The sequence below is a fragment of the Cygnus olor genome, chromosome 1 (assembly GCF_009769625.2).
Source record: "Cygnus olor isolate bCygOlo1 chromosome 1, bCygOlo1.pri.v2, whole genome shotgun sequence".
Classification (NCBI taxonomy): Eukaryota; Metazoa; Chordata; class Aves; order Anseriformes; family Anatidae; genus Cygnus; species Cygnus olor.
In genome coordinates, this window is record NC_049169.1 from 195,593,630 (window position 1) to 195,612,845 (window position 19,216).

At 35.7% G+C, this 19,216-nt stretch overlaps 1 protein-coding gene across 3 annotated transcripts in view; it reads right to left on the reverse strand.

Moving 5' to 3' along the window:
• CNTN5 (contactin 5) overlaps positions 1-19,216 on the reverse strand; it is a 670,764-nt gene that overhangs the window by 60,895 nt on the left and 590,653 nt on the right. For all 3 annotated transcript variants that reach the window (XM_040544184.1, XM_040544185.1, XM_040544186.1), the window contains 2 exons: positions 5,874-6,001; positions 4,991-5,166 (listed from right to left, as the gene is read on the reverse strand). In XM_040544184.1, the coding sequence (XP_040400118.1) occupies positions 4,991-5,166; positions 5,874-6,001 (304 nt within the window). The remainder of the gene's footprint in view (positions 1-4,990; positions 5,167-5,873; positions 6,002-19,216) is intronic.

The following is a 19,216-nucleotide window of genomic DNA, read 5'->3' on the forward strand; positions in this document are numbered from 1 at the left end:
ATATTCAAGTCTCCAGTGCTAGACAGTGGTTAATGTACTCTCCAGTTTTTATATACTAGCCTTTTCTAAGTGAAACAGTAGATTTTAATTCACTTCTATGTGAAAAAATAATAGCAGTAAAATATAATGTGACAATTTGTGCTTATGGCTTCCCATGGTTGCAGTTTCAGTTAAGATAAAAGACCAAGAAGATATTGAGACTAAATCACTTTCCTCAATCTGAAAATTACTCATACAGGTCAAGGTGAGGGACACTAAGAGCAATGTTGCTGCTTACCAGTATGTGGATGAACACAATAAATTATTTTATTTGTCTGCCATGAAAACAATGTCAGGTTTCAGACACAGGTTTGGAATAAGGATAGCTGGTTGAAAATGTACTCATAAAATCAAATGTCTTTAAGAGATACCTCCTGTACAAAATTAAGGTCAATGGAGATCTCAAAAGACAGAAAATTCTGAACAGGAATTCTGGATTTAACAAAAAAGAATAGGACAGAAAATCAAAGTTACCCTAACAGATGCAAACAGGTTTATATTTTCTGTGCTCAAGTGCTCCTGGTGTTGCTGGAAGGAAATCCTGGCAGTTCGACTTCCATTCAACATAATTTCTTTAAATTACATGGATTACCTCCCCACAGACCCTGAAATGTTATCAAGTCTTTCGGTTGACAAAATATGATTTTTCTGATGCCAAAGGACTCTTGGTATATGTACCCTTTGAATGATTGTTCTGCTACAGAGCATGTTGTAGAGTTATGCATGCAAAATATTTGGCACGTTTTTCTGTCCTAGAGTAGGGTCACCCCAGTGGATTTTTGTCTCTTTCCCTTAATAGTCCCTTCATGCACAGCTTTTTTCAACTTGACATCCTTACAACACTTATCCTCTTGCCAGGCAGTTCCCTAAAGTACCTAAATTGCGACAGGTATGAAATCCTTGGTAGCTCAGTAAATAACAGAAAAAAACACCTTTAATTTGTATAAAAATAGTTCTCAGTATGAAAAATGATAACACGTGTGTTTTTGTTTGTTTAAGAATGTAATTTTAAAGCAAGCAAAGTAATATGTATTATTAAGAGAAGCTTTTCCCTTTCCTTTTAACTGTAATTACTAGGAAACACACAATTTTAGCAACTGGAAATTTATCTATGATCCAAATAAACGTTACTTAGGTGATAGCTTTTATAACACTTTACTAAGCATCAAAATGTTTGTCATACTTAACACCTGGAACTATCACTGTGAAAGTGTGAGCAATGCAACTGGTGTTGTGAAGCTGACAGTGGTTTTGTTATTAACAGAGCCCCCATTCAAATAATACTCAATTTTTCAGGCTTTCAAACAAATAGATAAAACCCAAACAAACCTGAACTTTTTTTTTTTTTTTAATCTGATGAAGAATCAGTGTGTGAAGCACAAACTGGGTGTATAAATATAGAACTTCATGCACACAAAGGATATTATTTTTCTTAGATGAACTGAAATAAAAACATATTGTGCAGGATCAACTCATGCATTTTTTTTTTCTAAAATATAAAGTAAGGGATATAAATGGAATTATATTAGATTTCAAGTGTTCAAGTTCCTTTATTCTACATTCTTAAAGCAGTGAGAATGGATGGATTAAAGGAGATTACCTGATGGGATAGACAGAAGAGGTTTATTTTATGTTGCTTTACCCTAGTGCATAGTCATACTTTAGGTTTTAATGAAGTAAAGGAATATCTATTTAACCTCTTGATTAATTTTACACACTCATGTAGTTAACAAAAAGGTAAATGAGATACAATTAACTAGGCTCTGGAAATGAATAGGTATGGGAATTTTTATTGGGTTTTCTTCCCCAAATGTCTGTCAAAACACAGAAAGTTTATTGTATTTCCATAATTACTACTTTGGAGTTTTGCATCTTATGATACAACTTGATTTCAAGACAACACAGGCAGGCCTTTTGGTAAATGGAGATCTGCATAGGATTTTACTACTACTTTTAAAGCAGGAGAAGGATGTGTCAGATATCTCCAACAGCATTCAGAAAATTTTAGTGAGGATTGTCCTAACTGGTCATGCCCTGGTACATCTGTCCTGAAAAGGAATGTTTCTCCTATCCCTATCCTGTAATGAGTCAGCAGGTATCTTGAGCCCTCTTCTAGTTCATCCAGGCCTAAACTACTATTCTGAAAACAAAAACAAAAACAAAACCAAAACAAAACAAAACAAAAACAGAAAAGAAATGTCTTGACATTTAAACGACAAACGACTTAGGAATGCAAGTAAATGAAGCATGGCCTGACAATTCTTGTGTGAGCAATGTTGTAAAGGCAAATCAAGCTAATCCAGTTTAAAAAAAAAAAATCATTTTGGCATCATTTTGTTATTTCTTTAGAACTGTATAGTATTTCACTATTTTAACACTGGCTTAATAAGAACAAAGTAGACCCTAATTTTGCAATATTTTAAAAAATATGCGTTCCTTCTCTTCAGCTTGTTTTTCTTTTATGATCAGCTGAAGTTTGCAATTTGTTAAAAAAAGTAAATTTTACCAAAACATTTAGGAAATGGTTAGGCTTCTGTGCCTCTGATGATAAAGATGACAGATTTTTGTTTCTTATACAACCATTTTTTTATCGACTTAGTCATTTAGATATTGAACATTGACTCCATTATGACTGCGTGAATATTACTCTGAAAATGTCCCAGTATGTCTTACTTCAGGTTCTCTCTCTGAATGGACCTTAATTCTATCAGTTTGATGGCTGTCTGTGGTGGAAATGAAATTATGGAATAACTCTTCTTAAAAGATTTACAAATCCCTGTGTTCATATAACAAAATAAATTCCATTAATTTTGCTTTACTTTGGTAGGAGACATGTCTTTGGTAATTTCCTAGCCCGAGGATTTTTCTAGGTGATAAGAAATTCCCTTCAGAACTGAAGATGCTGAAATGTACTAAAGGAACTGTGTAACACACTTTAGATTTCAGATTTTTTGAAATAACTTGATTTAAACTGTAAGCATAGGGTGTTTTCTTGAACCACAAGATGCTTTAAATTTGAAGTAACAGAGGAAGAAAGGAATAAAAGGAAGAAAGAAAAGGAAAAATGAATAAAAGAAAGACAAAAAAGAAAAAAGAAAAGGAAGGAAGGAAGGAAGGAAGGAAGGAAGGAAGGAAGGAAGGAAGGAAGGAAGGAAGGAAGGAAGGAAGGAAAAGGAAAGAAAGAAAAGGAAAAAGAAAAGGAAAGAAAGAAAAGGAAAGAAAAAGAAAAAGAAAAAGAAAAAGAAAAAGAAAAAGAAAAAGAAAAAGAAAAAGAAAAAAGAAAAAGAAAAAGAAAAAGAAAAAGAAAAAGAAAAAGAAAAAGAAAAAGAAAAAGAAAAAGAAAGAAAAAGAAAAAGAAAAAGAAAAAGAAAAAGAAAGGGAAGGGAAGGGAAGGGAAGGGAAGGGAAGGGAAGGGAAGGGAAGGGAAGGGAAGGGAAGGGAAGGGAAGGGAAGGGAAGGGAAGGGAAGGGAAGGGAAGGGAAGGGAAGGGAAGGGAAGGGAAGGGAAGGGAAGGGAAGGGAAGGGAAGGGAAGGGAAGGGAAGGGAAGGGAAGGGAAGGGAAGGGAAGGGAAGGGAAGGGAAGGGAAGGGAAGGGAAGGAAGGAAAGGAAAGGAAAGGAAAGGAAAGGAAAGGAAAGGAAAGGAAAGGAAAGGAAAGGAAAGGAAAGGAAAGGAAAGGAAAGGAAAGGAAAGGAAAGGAAAGGAAAGGAAAGGAAAGGAAAGGAAAGGAAAGGAAAGGAAAGGAAAGGAAAAGGAAAGGAAAGGAAAGGAAAGGAAAGGAAAGGAAAGGAAAGGAAAGGAAAGGAAAGGAAGAATTACAGTTTTTCCTTCTTAAATATTTAGTATTGAATTTTGAGTATTGGATTTTTGATGAAGACAAGTATGCTAAGACCCTTCACACCTTGCTAATAGTTTTCAATGACAAAGCTTATTGAAGTCAAACAAAACAAAAACAAAAATGAAAACAAACAAAAAAAAACCAAATCCCTCACCACCAACACACATACAAAATGAATACAGTATGACATATAAAGCCAAGCAGAAGAATAAATTGACTGCCACTGACAAGTTTTTTAATGCAAAGTTAACTTTACTACATTATACTCAAATTGGACACATTGACTTTTAAAAGTTCCTGACCTTTGTGAGGTTCATTTTTCTCTGTTAACATAGCATGGACATTTTATTTACATTTCATTAATGGGAAAATTGAAGTAAATGTCTGTAGCTTTTATTTCCAGACTCATTCACATTAAGAAATTTCTTTCTACTAAGAAAAGTTCAAACAGTTTTACATGGGATGGGCTTGCATTACTTTATCATACTATTTGATCATATGAAATTGTTTTTGTTTTTAATGTATATAATTTGTATGCATATTTTTCCATATGATTTTTATTTACTTTAATAGCAGTTGCACAGCTAGAATCTACTCAGTGGGGTGGGGTGGGGGTGGGGAGTGTGCAGCGAGGAATGGTGGTGGTGGAGAGAAGGCTGGAGAATAAAACATAGTCCTTGCTATTCAGATAACAAAATATGTGATAAATAAATAAAAACATTGGGAGATAAGGACACTCCAACAACCATACTATCTGTAAGAAAGATATCAAAGTTTATAGCAGCATCCTTTTTGTATTAAAATCAGTAGAATTATGTAAGGAAGGTTTGATTCAAACTACTTTCTGTTCCCTCACAAAGAGTACCTCAGTTCCCTCACAAAGGTACCTCAACAGGTACCTCACTAATATTAACAGATGCAGAATTAACTCTAGTGACCTGAAGTTTGTACCTCTTCTAGCTATAATTTCTTTCCAACAGTAGTGAAACAAGTTATCTTTCAATTTTGTTAGACTTTTGTAGATGGGAGGCATGAAAAATCATATAAAAAACATGTAAAAGCAAATTTTTATCGCTTTGCAGCAGACATAAAAAACATACGTATGATCACTTACTGCCTTGATGCTTTCAAAGTGTCCACCTTCTTTATCAAAGTCAATTGGCTGCCCATTAAGTGTCCAGTAGAAAGTGACATCTAGTGTGCTGTCATGAAGGGCTTTGCAACTGAGGACAATGCTTTCTCCAACTGTTAACTCTATCTTCTTGGGAGTCAGCTCTATTCTTGTTGGTTCTTGAAATATAGAAGGATAAAGAACAGTTCAGTGAAAGTCTAGTTATGGCAAGGCATAAATACACTGTTTTTGAGTTCTGCTTGATTTACTCAGACCCTGCATTTATTGTTTGTTTTTTTTTTTTTTTTTTTTTTCAAAATGTATAGTGCTAAACACTGAAATATATATATATACATATATATATATGTATTTGCTTGCTTTTAAAGCTGTAATACCTGGAATCTTGTGATTGCATTGTTTTGTCTCATAAAAAATAAATGAAAAATAATTAAAAAAATCCAGGCATAAATATACCAAGATGACCATTGAAAATGGTCTTGAACATCTAAAATGAAAGGCAATATAAGAATTCACCTGCAAAGTGAGAAAAATGTGGCTTAGAAAATAATTGTAACTCAGTGCTTTGATTACTGTCAGTGTTCTGAGAAACTGTTATCTTTCCTTATAATGTTTATTGCCTTTTTTTCTTTTTTTTTTTTTTTTTTTTTTTTTTTTCCAGACTTCAATCCTCTTCAGAAAGGGGTATGAGCAAGTGAGATCCCAAAGATAAAATATGTTAAAAGGGATATTGATTTTTATTTTTTCTTCCTCTATTTTTTTTTTGTTTGTTTTAATTTATAGAACTATTTATGATCTGGTTGATTTAATATGTATACAAATATTAGCAATGAGATATCATCAATAACATCAAAGTATTTTGTCATACCTTTAACAGATACTGATGCGATGATTTCTGCAGACCCAAATACATTTACACCTTGACATAAATACCGTCCTTCATCAGACTTAGAAGCGTTCAGGATTCGCAGGCTCCCATGTGGAAGAATAGTTATCCTGAAAAGGAAAAATACATAATTATATCTCAATTCCTAGAAGCCAAATTCCATGATGATAAATTTTACAGCTAATAAATAAGATTAAGGGCTGCTGCCTCTGTAGCTAGGGATGAGGAAGATGATAATGGAGTTCTCCTGTTTCAAAAGGTTTGTAATAAACCCATTTTATTCCTTTTTCCTTAATTCATACAGTTACAAGGAGCCATCTGTGGATCGGTATCTTTTGACACATATCCATGGTGAATATTAATGAATATTTTGTAAAAAGTAAAAAGGTGATTCTTCATAATTTGTGTTTAAAGTTTCACTGTTATATTTTGTCAAAATAACCACAAGATATTTCATTAAAAAAAATATCTTAAAAACCAACTCTAAGAAGAATGGAAAGCAAAATGTAAAAGAGAACTGGAAAAAAAAAAAAACCATAAAATTAATTATATCTAGTCAAAGTATGATTGATAGCATTACTACACAGTGTAGCATACACTTAAATAATCTCTGCTTTTTTGTAGTTTAGTATTTTTTTTTTACATTGAGTCTAGTATGATTCCAGTTTCACCACATTTCTCAGTTGAATAACCCCACTGAAGTATACTCATGAGAAATATTTAGCCATTTACACTTGGGAATTTCAAATTTTGTCTTTGCTTACACTGTATTAGTCATAAAATACATTAAGCTATACAGAAGTGCAAATTAACATGCTTTAACTGATCTAAAAGAAACAAAGCCCCAGAATTTATGTTAAATCTGGAGCCCTGGAAAAACATTAAAACAAAACAAAACAAACAAACAAAACCCAATAGCAATAACTACAACAAAAAACAACACACACATTACTTCTGTCCTGACAGAGAACTGCAAGGCTAAATGGCATCTCTTAGATGGCAATTAAGCCAAACCCTGCTTGCAGATATTGCACTTTTATTCCTAGGCTGGGTGGTTGTTAGGGCTCTCCAAAGGACATAGGAGGTATGGGTTGGAAGCTGTTCAGCAGGCATGGACAGTGAAGGAAGATAATTCTCAACAAATGCTTTCAGGTATCACATAGAAGTGGAGGAAATGAGGAGTGCTTCCTTCTCCTGTATTTTGAAAGTAAGATTAAGATCTCTATCTGTATTAAAGTATCTAAGTGGATGGGTGGCCTTTCCCAGGCATGTCTGGATTTTTAGATATACCTCTGCAGTGAAGGTTTTCTGTTTGTTAAAGTAGTGACTAATATTCCTTCTGCTAGGAATACCGTGTTGAGGCTATGGTCAGAAATTGTGGAGACTGCAATGTTATAGTTTATTTTTCATAGAAAAGTGTTTCACCAGGAGTAAGGATCTCTCACCACCCTTATTAACAGGTCTGGGTTGGGCTCTTCAACAAACAATAAATGGAAGGAATTCCCTTTGTAGGTTGGACACCTTAAAGTGCAAAACTGAGTTTTGTTTAAATTAGCAGTGATGAAATAAATACTTAAGATTCAGTTATGTTTTCAAAGCAAATCACCAATATGAGACTGAATATCTTTTACTGTCAGGAAAAACAAAACGAAACAAAAACAAACAAAAACAAACAAACAAAAAACCACTCCATTCTCTGACTTTGGTGTTTTATTATATGAGGTTTATGGAAATAGTGTTGGAGAAAACAGAATTTTATTCTCATGAAAAAATGTACACTTACTCACTTCAGATGTAAAACTACTTACTGTTCTCAGCAAAAAAGATAGAAGAAAATAATAGCTAAATAGCTTCAAATGTGAATGGAGCAAAGAAAAGACGTCTACAAATTCCCCAGTATAATATGATGCTGTATGTCCCCTCTTACTCTAAACTAATCTGTATCAGTTTTTGAGTCACATTATTTGTCTAAAGTTAATTTTTTAGAAAGCAAAATTATATTAGATAACTGCTTTGTATCAGAATTTTGAGCTTTCTTTTATCTACCTATTTGTTTATTTATTAACGCAAATGGGAAGGTCTGAAATTTTGTTACAATATTTCACACCTGTGACTAGTTTCACATCTGAAGTAAAAAGGAGTACCTTTCACTAGAATGATATCTGGTTTAAGAACTGACTGGGATGTAAGCTTCCTTCTTTTCTTCTTGGTGCAAGTAGGCTTTTGTATATTTCCTCTCAAGATACTCGGTGATCAATGCTCTGAGGACATTGTATTATTAGTATGATAGTAGCCTTTGCAGAACAGTAATAGTTGCCATCATACTGTCAGCATCAGACAAATAAAAGGACACTCCTACAATGTTTACAAATTAAAAAAAGCTTATACACAGGATAAGTCATGATATAAAACTGTTTTTCATTCTGATCTTGGAGGAAAAGAAAGTTAGATGCATATGGAAGATTATCTAATGAATCTTATACATATTATCAGCTACATTCTATTTAGCTAAAAGCTCTTGGTATCCATGAGGAAAAGAATAATTGCTCAATCAAAGGAATTGAAAACACATTTACTGGTGAATTATTTGACTCAGAAATTAATACTTTCCTTAAAATACCTAACATTCATTTGTTCTCCCTTTTTGTGTTTGGGAAAAAAGCCAGAGGCTGGTTATGATGAAAACTGAAATGCTTTATTTATTCACATAACACTTGCTGTACACAGCAGGAACACAGACTTTTCCCTCCCGCCCTGCAAATATCTGTCATGGAGAGACCACCCGTGTAGTATGTCAACACATTTTAATAAGAAAATTCTGTAGGAAAAGTTTTTTTTTTAACATCATAAACAAAAGGGTAGCAAAGAGAGAAGAAATGAGGTTGGAATATAGTTAAGAATAATTGAACAATTCAGGAAAAAAAAAAACATTATAAACTGAGGGAAAAATTATGATTATAGATGAAGGTATAGGGAAGAGAGAGATCAAGGTGATAGTTTGGAGATTATTGTATCTAAGTTTAAGCAAAACTTAAAGGAGATAGGTGTTGTCCATCCAAGGACTCTGAAAAAATTGGCATATAAGCTTACTCTCTCCGTAGAAAAAATTGTCTACATAATAATGTGGAGAAAAAGATATGAGAATTGGTGACTTGGAATCAGTAAATATGCTGGTTTAATACCAAAAGCAAAAAAAAAAAGACTTTTAGCAAGAATATTAGTAAAAAGAATAATTGGGATCATGACAGCAAATGGACAGGAGATAAAATTCAACATGATTTTACTAACATAGAACTGAAGGCAAGACTAAATTATTATAACATTTAATAAGAGAAATATTTTCTAGAGAAAAGGAATGCAGATTTCATCTTCCAAGTGTTTAGTGATGAGGCTACTGGAATTCACATGACTGTTTAAAAAAGTTTAATACAGAAATTTAAGATGGTTAAGGAACTGTCTGAACAGAAGAGGAAAATCAGTTTTGTTGAAAGAGAGCTGGGTCTTTGAAATATCATCTTATTTTTCATAATGATGAGGATACAAAAAGAAGGATGATAGAAATTTGCTGAAACAAACAGTTCACTGATGCAGCAAGTATCAAACAGAAGGGCTTTGGTGGTTCTTAGAGTCACATTCATAGAAAAGTAGTGAATGTTGCTCTGAACTAACAGTACTATACAGCAAAGGCAAATGCAACCCTAGAATATAGCAGATACTAACCAGCTGCTTGTTATGGAAGTGTTTATAGTTAAGGAACTGAGAAAACATAACCTGGAGTATAGGTCAAACATCAGTACTGAGATCATCAGTATTCAGAAAGATTAATTTTAATCAGAGCTAGCACTCAGGAGTTCTATTATAAGGACGACCAAGAAGGAAAGAATACCTGTCTGTTTAGAAGATGCTTGTAAAATGAAAGATAAGGTGAGATGAGCTTCTATTGTACATGTTAATTCATGGATCTTTCACATAGAATCAGTAGTGTTTCTATTGACAGTAATAAAATGCCACATCTAATTCATGTTACAGATATCTAAACTCAGATATCTCGACCTGGAACTGAATCTCACCCTCAAATCTTGAGATAGTTCCCCAAACTTAAATCATAGAATCATAGAATATCCCGAGTTGGAAGGGACCCATAAGGATCATCAAGTCCAACTCCTGGCACCGCACAGGTCTACCCAAAAGTTTAGACCATGTGACTAAGTGCACAGTCCAAACACTTCTTAAATTCAGACAGGCTTGCTGCAGTGACTACTTCACTGGGGAGCCTGTTCCAGTGTGCAACCACCCTCTCGGTGAAGAACCTCTTCCTGATGTCCAGCCTAAACTTCCCCTGCCTCAGCTTGACACCGTTCCCGCAGGTCCTATCACTGGTGTTTACGGAGAATAGGTCACCTGCCTCTCCACTCCCCCTCGTGAGGAAGTTGTAGACTGTGATGAGGTCTCCCCTCAGCCTCCTCTTCTCCAGGCTGAACAGGCCCAGTGACCTCAGCTGCTCCTCATACGATGCCATAAATGCCTATTATCACCTGACATCACGTGAGGCACAGAATCGCAACTGCTGTTTAAATCAAAAGTGTGATTCAGAAGTGAATTCCCCCATTTTCTCCCCTTATTCTGGCTTTGGCTATTATCAAGAAGCAGTCTATAAGCTCATGAACTAAACTTTCAGCCAAAACTGAGAGGTATGCTTGAGGAATGCATCAGTTTTTGGCCACAAATATGCATCCAAGACATGGGATGGGAATAAAGCTAAGAGAAACCCTGAATCAGGCATTGTGGACAGTGGCAACTTATGCTCTGTGAATTTGCTCCGTTTCATTCGTATTAAAATAGTCCAAAGGTATCCAAGACACCTACATAGGGCTGAGAAATGTAATACAAAACCTATGAGATGACTTAACTGCTTACAGCACAGACATAGAAGCTTGTGTAACTATGTCTTTTGGAAGTCTGGATGTGAGCCAGGATGCTATAGGGACTCTCAAAGGGCAGTAGGAATCTGTGGGGGAGAGAGAAAGGGAGGGGCAGATGACTTAAGACGGTGGTGTAATGTTAGAGACAGTCTAAAGAATTAAAGCATATAAATTCTGCTGCTGATGGTAGTGGTGAGCACCAAATGTGATGCTGGTCTTTGAACTTGAACATCTGCTCTCTCAGGTGACCACCTGCTCTCTGAGGTTAACCACATTCTTCACAGCATACTGTGAAGAACCCATGTAAGCTAAAATACCCATGAAGCTAAAATATTGATTGATAATGAAAAGAGCTAAACTGAAATTGAATGTAATTTTCCAAGTGTATATGATGTCTGTGTATATTATACTTTCCCACTATGATTTTATTTGAAGTACTGCAGCTGTTGGATGCCCAGCTTGCAATGCCTGTGGTTTTCTTGTCTGGAATATCAGCAAGTTTGGAAATACATATTAACCTTTCTATACATATAGCCTTTCTATAAAGTAAACTTTGTTAATTACAGCATAATTCAGTAAACTGAATTGAGAATTGTTATAAAACCATAAAAGCATGCATAAGAATGTATTTTTTTTTTCCTTAAGGCTTCAGGATTGGACTTAGATTGACATTGGAAGGCTGCAAAATGCTCAGTAATTATAGTTTTCAGACAATATTTCCAATTGAATATTTTCACTGTAAAAACATTTGCAATCTATTCAAAGCTCCTGTTCAGCAGTAACACTTAAGATTGGAAACATTTTTAGTACATTCTTTTAAACAAAAATGCATTAGTTCACACAGATCAGCCCTTTCATCAATTTTACTCTTTTACCAATAAAGTATGTATCAGGGAAGGTAAGATACTTGATAAAGATATGCTTTTTTATTTGGAAGGATGGAAGTTCATATCATTTGCATGTGAGAGATTGATTTGTTCTGGTGATTAGAAAGGTATTCTTCGAGACTGTCTTCTAAGAAGCTGATGAATATAAATTATACTTATAGGAAATGCTAGATCTTTCCTTGAAGATATTTGAAGGTGTTTGGAAGTCTTCTGCTTGCCAACTAGAAATGCCTTCTCTTAATCAGTGTTGACTGGCAGAGAGAGAGAGAAAACTGATGATGGGATGAACAGAGTATGAGGTCCCCACAAATGTGAATGACAAAGTTCAACTTCCTTCAGGCTTGTTGATGATTATTTTCCCTTTAAGTTCTTAAGGATAAATGAAATGAATTAATAGTCCAGATCCTCTTATTGCTTTGCTGTGTTTCAGACAATATGTTTCCTTGTTAATATCTGTTACCATTCAGTAAGAAAGTTCTCAGATATTGTCTATAGCCAATAGAGGACATACTGGTTTAGAGGGCGGAAAATCTCAGCCGTCTTTATCAGCAGGGACAGTTTTACCTTGATTCACCACGGTCAGGATGTGCATTTTTTTCTTCCTATCACATGTAAAATTGGTGAGCAGAGTCTTCCATTAAAATTAAGATAATGAGAAGGGAAAACTCTAAGTTTGATTCTGTTGTATCATTCATAACAGATTCTCACAAACAGAGGTACTGATGCAGTGGCTAGGTTTTGTTTTAATTTCTGTGATGGACCCTGGAGTCCATATGTTGAAGGAGATGAGTGGTTGAACACAGCAAAAATTATAATTAGTCTTTAGGATTTTATTGGAGAGTAATAGAGGTGACACTGATAGAAATGGAAGCCAGGCAGATTATATCTGGAGCTTTATGTTTTTTGAAATATATACATATATACATATATATATATTGAAAAAGCCAACAAAAAAACCAAATGTGTGGGCATTTTTCTGAGGGGAAGAAGAATTAGCAGTGAGTAGTTTGATTAAGTTATGCTTACTTTTGCCTTTCTATTTTTTTTTTTTTGTGCTTTTGACTCTTCCACACTAAAGTTATATTTATAGGGCTAATAACAATCAAAGCAGTCAGGGGAGCATTAATGAGAAATTCATTGAAGATTTAGTCAACAGTTTTGTAAACTTGAACACACAGAAACTAGGTAAAAGAAGATTGTAAGTTATTCAAGTGGTTAGAATTTTTTCCCCCTTATTTCTCAGCAGGGTCTAAAAAAGAAGTATGAAATTGGTTTGCGTGCATATTGGAAATAAGAACCTTTAAGATGCAAATGCAGAGTAGCTGCTCTGACTCACTTAGCCTGTGGCCCTTTAGAATGTTTGGATCTGAGCAATCTGTCATTTCACATTAGCTTGGATACGGGACCTGTCAGTATTCTTTAATGTAGATTACAAGGAATCAGGACAAGTATTTGTAAATAGCTGAAACTTATTTCTCCTTGAATGACTTTGAGCTCTCTCATTTCCCTGTGCTTTCTCTCACTCCTTCATAATAGATGTACAAGCCTCGAAATCTCACAGGAAATGAATATGAGTTATTGCTATAGTAAAACCACTTAAATAACCAGAATACCATCTACTTTATATACATTTTTTATGTTATCACACTAGATGGAGTTTTTTATTTAAATATTGATTAGAATATATAATATTCTATATTATAATATAGAATATAAATTAAAATATAATACTGATTAGAAAAAAGGCGATGTTTGGCCCAATCCCTTAGCAGAATACAAAATTAGTTGGATTTTCTTCAGATTTTCAAACATTTATAATAGTGTAATTCCTGTGTGTGATATGCTAGGTCATGGGAATATGCTAAGATTTATCATTAATGTGCTGTAAACTACTTCCAGCTCTATTTAATCTAATCTATGCAAACTGTCTCAGGGCAAGTTTTTTACAAAGGAGCCACAACTGGGCCTATCATTTTGTCCTTGACGTTTGCTGCACAAAAACATTTGTGTATGCAAATGCACAGATTTTAACAACGCAAATGGTGTCCACATAGGTACATGCAATTGCAGGTGACAAGCATTACAAGTCAGCTTTTGCTAACTAATGTAGTTTCTGTTCTAAGCGCAGAGAATAAGTGCAATTTCTGCAGTGTTGCTGAGCAGTAATGGCTGGAAACCACTGATATGTCAGAATGAACATGGTCTCTTGAAGTGCTTTTTTCTCTGTACGAGTGGGTCATTACTGATTTTAACAGTGCTTCTTATTAATTCCTCATTTCAGACAGGCACTTCAGTACACCATTAGCTTTAAAGACCCTGTTAATAACTGAAGTCAATGATGAGACATGAATGTCCTAAAACGTAAACATCTGCAGTATTAAACTCAATCAGAGCCTAACTGTAAATGGAATAGAGATTCAAATAAGTAGTCAATTACCTATATAAAATAAACAAACAATAAAACTTGTCATTATTTTAGTTTTCAATAATACTCTTAAGTCAGAGAGATCAGTTTGTACATTTTGAAAATTTAGCATCGTTTTGCTAACAGACACCTTGCATTTCTGTTCTAGTATTATGCCTCAAAATGTGTTTGGTCTCATATGAATAGGAAAAACTGGAAGAATTTATCAGAATTTATATCAGAAAAAGTGTTCCAGAGAGTAGGAAGGGCTGTTTAAGGTCTTTATGCTCTTCATTATAGTCAAAAAATTATTTTAAAAGCCTTTTTATAAAATATGTTGGCTTTAGGACAATATATCTACAAACACTCTGAAATGACTCAAAAAAGTGTGAAAACATTCTTTTGTGTTTCTTACCATATTTTTCTACTGATGCATTTAAAATTAAAACCTATATTAATATTTTAATATTTTTAATAATTAAGTTTATTCTTTTTTTATTCACACTGTTTCAATGTCAGAAATATTCTGCTACTTAGAAAAAGTTCTTGCTTTTCAAGAAAGACTTTTATCACAATAATTTTTTCCATGTTCCTAGGTGACAACAATGAATTATTAACTTACCCTATTTTTCTCAGAAGCTTTAAAAATAATAACATGCTTGTAGGACTTCATAATTCCCTCAGGAAAAAGAAAAATGCATGGGGAAATTTTAGTTACTTTAAGATATTTCTGTGTTTCACTCATTAGAAAGACAACTTGGCATACTGGGTATGCAAGAGTGAAAATACAAATAGACCATGTACTCAAGGGGGCAAACCTTTACCCATTGTAAAATGAGAGTTTCATTCAACCACATGGATCTGCTTTAATTTATACTGGTTAAAGACACAGCTCAAACCAGCCAAACTATCCTATGCCTGAAGTGTTAACGTTAACTTCAGCAATATAATACAAATAGCAGAAATATTTTTCATATTAACCTGCAGCACACTAAACTTTAATTTCATTAAAATTAGGTTGTTGTAAATTTAAGACAGTTAATTAGATGTTTACATGGGAAGTTTTCATATGCTCAGGGCAGCAGTAATCTAGCTAAAGCATTATTATTGTAAGCTTTGTAATAACACCCAGTCAGATGGTACCTGTTTTCCAACATTGATTCATGTTCTGCAACAACACTACTAGAATATTAGCTTCAAGTTACACCTCCATACAGTAAGGAACTGAATTTAAATCTTTCCCACCTCCTTGAAATTTTTTTTTTTTTTTTTTTTTTTTTTTTTTTTTTTTTAGAGATAGTTCCTGTTTTCATGTGAATAGAAGAGTTTTGTAGATAGGAAGAACTGACAGCCTTTTCATTAGAACTCATGCACACTCTCTCTCTCAAAAAAAAAAAATCAATTTGGAAATTTTAAAATTTACATTGTTTAAGAATGCCCCAATGGATCTGTTTTCTGCTTTCTAGTGATCTCTACCTTGCATACCTAGGCAGTCAGTTATTTGGGTGTCAATGAGAGCAGAATGTCATAATCCCAAGGAAGACGGACAGGTACCAGTAGCCAAAGCGGCTGCTGATTTCTTGCAAGGGTGGCTAACAGATGAGAATCAAAAGAGCAAAAAGCTGTGAACCCATCTAAAAATCCCAGCATGGAGTGCTGAAAAGCAATAAGTTGAATACATGCTTTCTATGTCCCATTGATATAATACATCTGAACAACCCCAAAATATGCACCTGTTCCTGTCTATCATTTCTCCTAGAAATAGACACTAAGATGAAACAAGTATGCTCACAGTATGCGAAGACTGAGATCATTTTAATGATCTACTGATACATGCTGTTAGTATATCATTCTATTAATTTCTCATTTAGCACCTTTGAATTTGAGGTTGTTTTACAAAATTCTGTTTTTCAACAATGTCAAATGTGTAATTTCAACGTAGTTCAAAGATCACAGAATCACAGAATCACAGAATTGTAGGGGTTGGAAGGGACCTCAGGAGATCATCGGGTCCAACCCACCTGCCAAAGCAGGTTCCCTAGAGCAGGCTGCCCAGCAAGGTGTCCAGATAGGTCTTGAATATCTCCAGAGAAGGAGATTCTACAACCTCCCTGGGCAGCCTGTTCCAGTGCTCCGTCACCCTTACCATGAAGTTCTTTCACGTGTTGGTGCAGAACTTCCTGTACTCCATTTTGTGGCCATTGCCCCTTGTCCTGTCCCCACAAACCACTGAAAAATGGTTGGCCAAATCCCTCTGTCTCCCACCCTTAAGGTATTTGTAAATATTAACAAGATCCCCTCTCAGTTTTCTTTTCTCCAGGCTGAACAGACCCAGGTCTCTCAGCCTTTCCTCATAGGGAAGATGCTCCAGGCCCTGTATCATCTTTGTGGCCCTCTGCTGGATTCTTTCCAGGAGATCCCTCTCTTTTTTGTACCAGGGAGCCCAGAACTGATGGGACAGATGAAGATCGGAACAGCTGTCACATCCTATGATCAAACTGACTGTGTTGTCAACAGGAGAAGCTCTAATTTTATTTCTATTATTTGGTACTACTAGGTCCTGAAACAATAAGGATCTCTTTCATCCTTCTTCTGCCTCTGTAAGAGTGCAAAGCCTACACTTAGTACATTTTTGCTCAGATATAAACTCTTTGTGTGAAGACTCAATTAGCATGATGAACATTTTACTTGGATCAATAACTAAAAGTTCTTCACTAACCGTTTAGAAATTTCTTTATAAGATACAACGCTCCGCAGAACTACTGGCATTCTAATCATTTCTGTTGTGAAGTGGCCCCTATTTCAATAACTACAAGGGCTCAGTTGGAGTATGATCTAGTTTGGCATACTGTTTTCATGATCATTCTAGGTTTAGATTATTTTAGCTTTTGAAATAAATTACCTGAGAGGTCTGTGGAATTGTCAACATTGAGAATCTTGGTAGACTGTATATAATAAATATGGCATAGATTACTATACTGATAGTAATGATAGAATGGTATAATTGATCCTGCTTTTTCATAAGAAGTCCCTGCTAGACCTATGGTTATTCTAATCAGAGATTACCATGCTGTGAGCAATCAGGGGCAATCCTTGTCACTTGTGTGCTCAGTTCTACAACACTTCTGGGAAATTCTGGCACTTCTTTCTTCTATCATCCTTATTGGGATATAGATCTAGTGGGAAAGATCTAAGTAATCTGTCACTACACTTTCGGTCAAAAGAAAGCAAAGGCTAGAGGCAAAAAGTTGTCTTGTAACTCCATTTTCACTCTACACTACTTCACACCTTGAGATACGAGCAGTAAAGTAGAGAAATCTGCCAAATGGAACAAACTGCACGAAGATGTGAGAAGTGAATGTACATACCTGACAAGCACTCTTCCCTCACTAGTCCCATGGTGCTGCCCTAATCTAGTTTAGTGATACAGCAACATTAGCAGATTTCTACATCCTCTGCATCCAATAGCATTCTTGACTGCATCCTCCACGAGTGGTGTGCTTAAAAGTCAGCAGCTCTTCTGAACACATGCTAGTTTATTAAATTATTGGTGCAAAGCCGAGGATTCATCTGAGCATTCAGAAAACTTCACCAGGAATAACAGTGCAGACTAAAGACTATACTGTTTCATACATACAAAATCATCATAGTAATATCTGAGAAGGAAGATAGCTTTTCTTGAATACTATCTAATTTCTTAGCATTGTCAGTTCTCTCTGGTTGTTTCTCTCTCTGTAGCCAACCTACAGGTTAATCGTAGAATCATAAAATGGTTTGGGTTGGAAGGGACACTGTTCCAGTGCCTCACCACCCCCATAGTAAACAATTTCTTCCTTATATCTAATCTAAATCTACCCTCTTCTAGTTTAAAACCCTTACTCTTTGTCTTATAGATACACTCCCTAACAAAGAGTCCCTCTCCAGCTCTCTTATAGAAGCACAGAATCATAGAATCATTTAGGTTGTAAAAAACCTACAAGATCATCAAGTCCAACTGTTAACCTTGCACTGCCAAGTCTAGACCAAAACCATATTCCTAAGCACCATATCTACACATCTTCTGAATACCTCCAGAAATGGTGACTTGACTACTTCTCTGGGCAGCCTGTTCCAACTCTTCACAACCCTTCAGTGAAGAAATTTTTCCTAATATACAACCTAGACCTTCCCTGGTACAACTTGAGGACATTTCCTCTTGTCCAATCATTTCTTGCTGGGGAGAAGAGAATGACCCCCAGCTCTCTACGACCTCCTTTGAGGTAGTTGTAGAGAAAGATAAGGTCTCCCCTGAGCCTTTTCTCTTGGCTAAATAACCCCCATTCCCTCAACTGCTCCTCGTAAGACCTGTTCTCTAGACCCCTCACCAGCTTTGTAGCCCTTCTCTGGACATGCTCCAGTACCTCAATGTCCTTCTTGTATTGAGGGGCCCAAAACTGTAAACAGTATTCAAGGTGCAGTCTCTCCAGAGCCGAGTACAGAGGGACAATCACTTCCCTAGTCCTGCTGGCCACACTTTTTGTGATACAAGCCAGGATGCTGTTGGCCTTCTTGGCCACCTGAGCACACTGCTGGCTCATATTCAGCTGACTATCAACCAGTATCCCCAGGTCCCTTTCTTCCAGGCAGCTTTCCAGCCACTCTTTCCACAGCTTTGTAGGCTCCCTTTAGGTACTGGAAGGACACTATAAGGTTTCCCAGGAGCCTTCTCTTCTCCAGGCTGGACAACCCCAGCTCTCTCAGCCTGTCTTCACAGGAGAGGTATTCCAGCTCTTTGATCTTCCTTGTAGAGCTCCTTTGGACTTGCTGTAATATATTTATGCCCTTCTTGTGCTGGGAGCCCCAGAGCTGGACTCAGTACTCCAGGTTTGCTCTCACAAGAACAGAGCAGAGGGGTAGAATCACCTCACTCCACCTGCAGGCTATGCTGCTTTTGATGCAGCCCAGGATACGGATAGCTTTCTGGGCTGCAAGCACACATTGCTCGCTCAAGTTGAGCTTCTCATCAACAAAAATTCCCAAGTCCTTCTTCTCAGGGCTGCTCTCAATCCATTCTCCACCCAGCCTGTATTTATGCTTGGGGTTGCTCTGGCCCAGATGCAAGATTGCACTTGG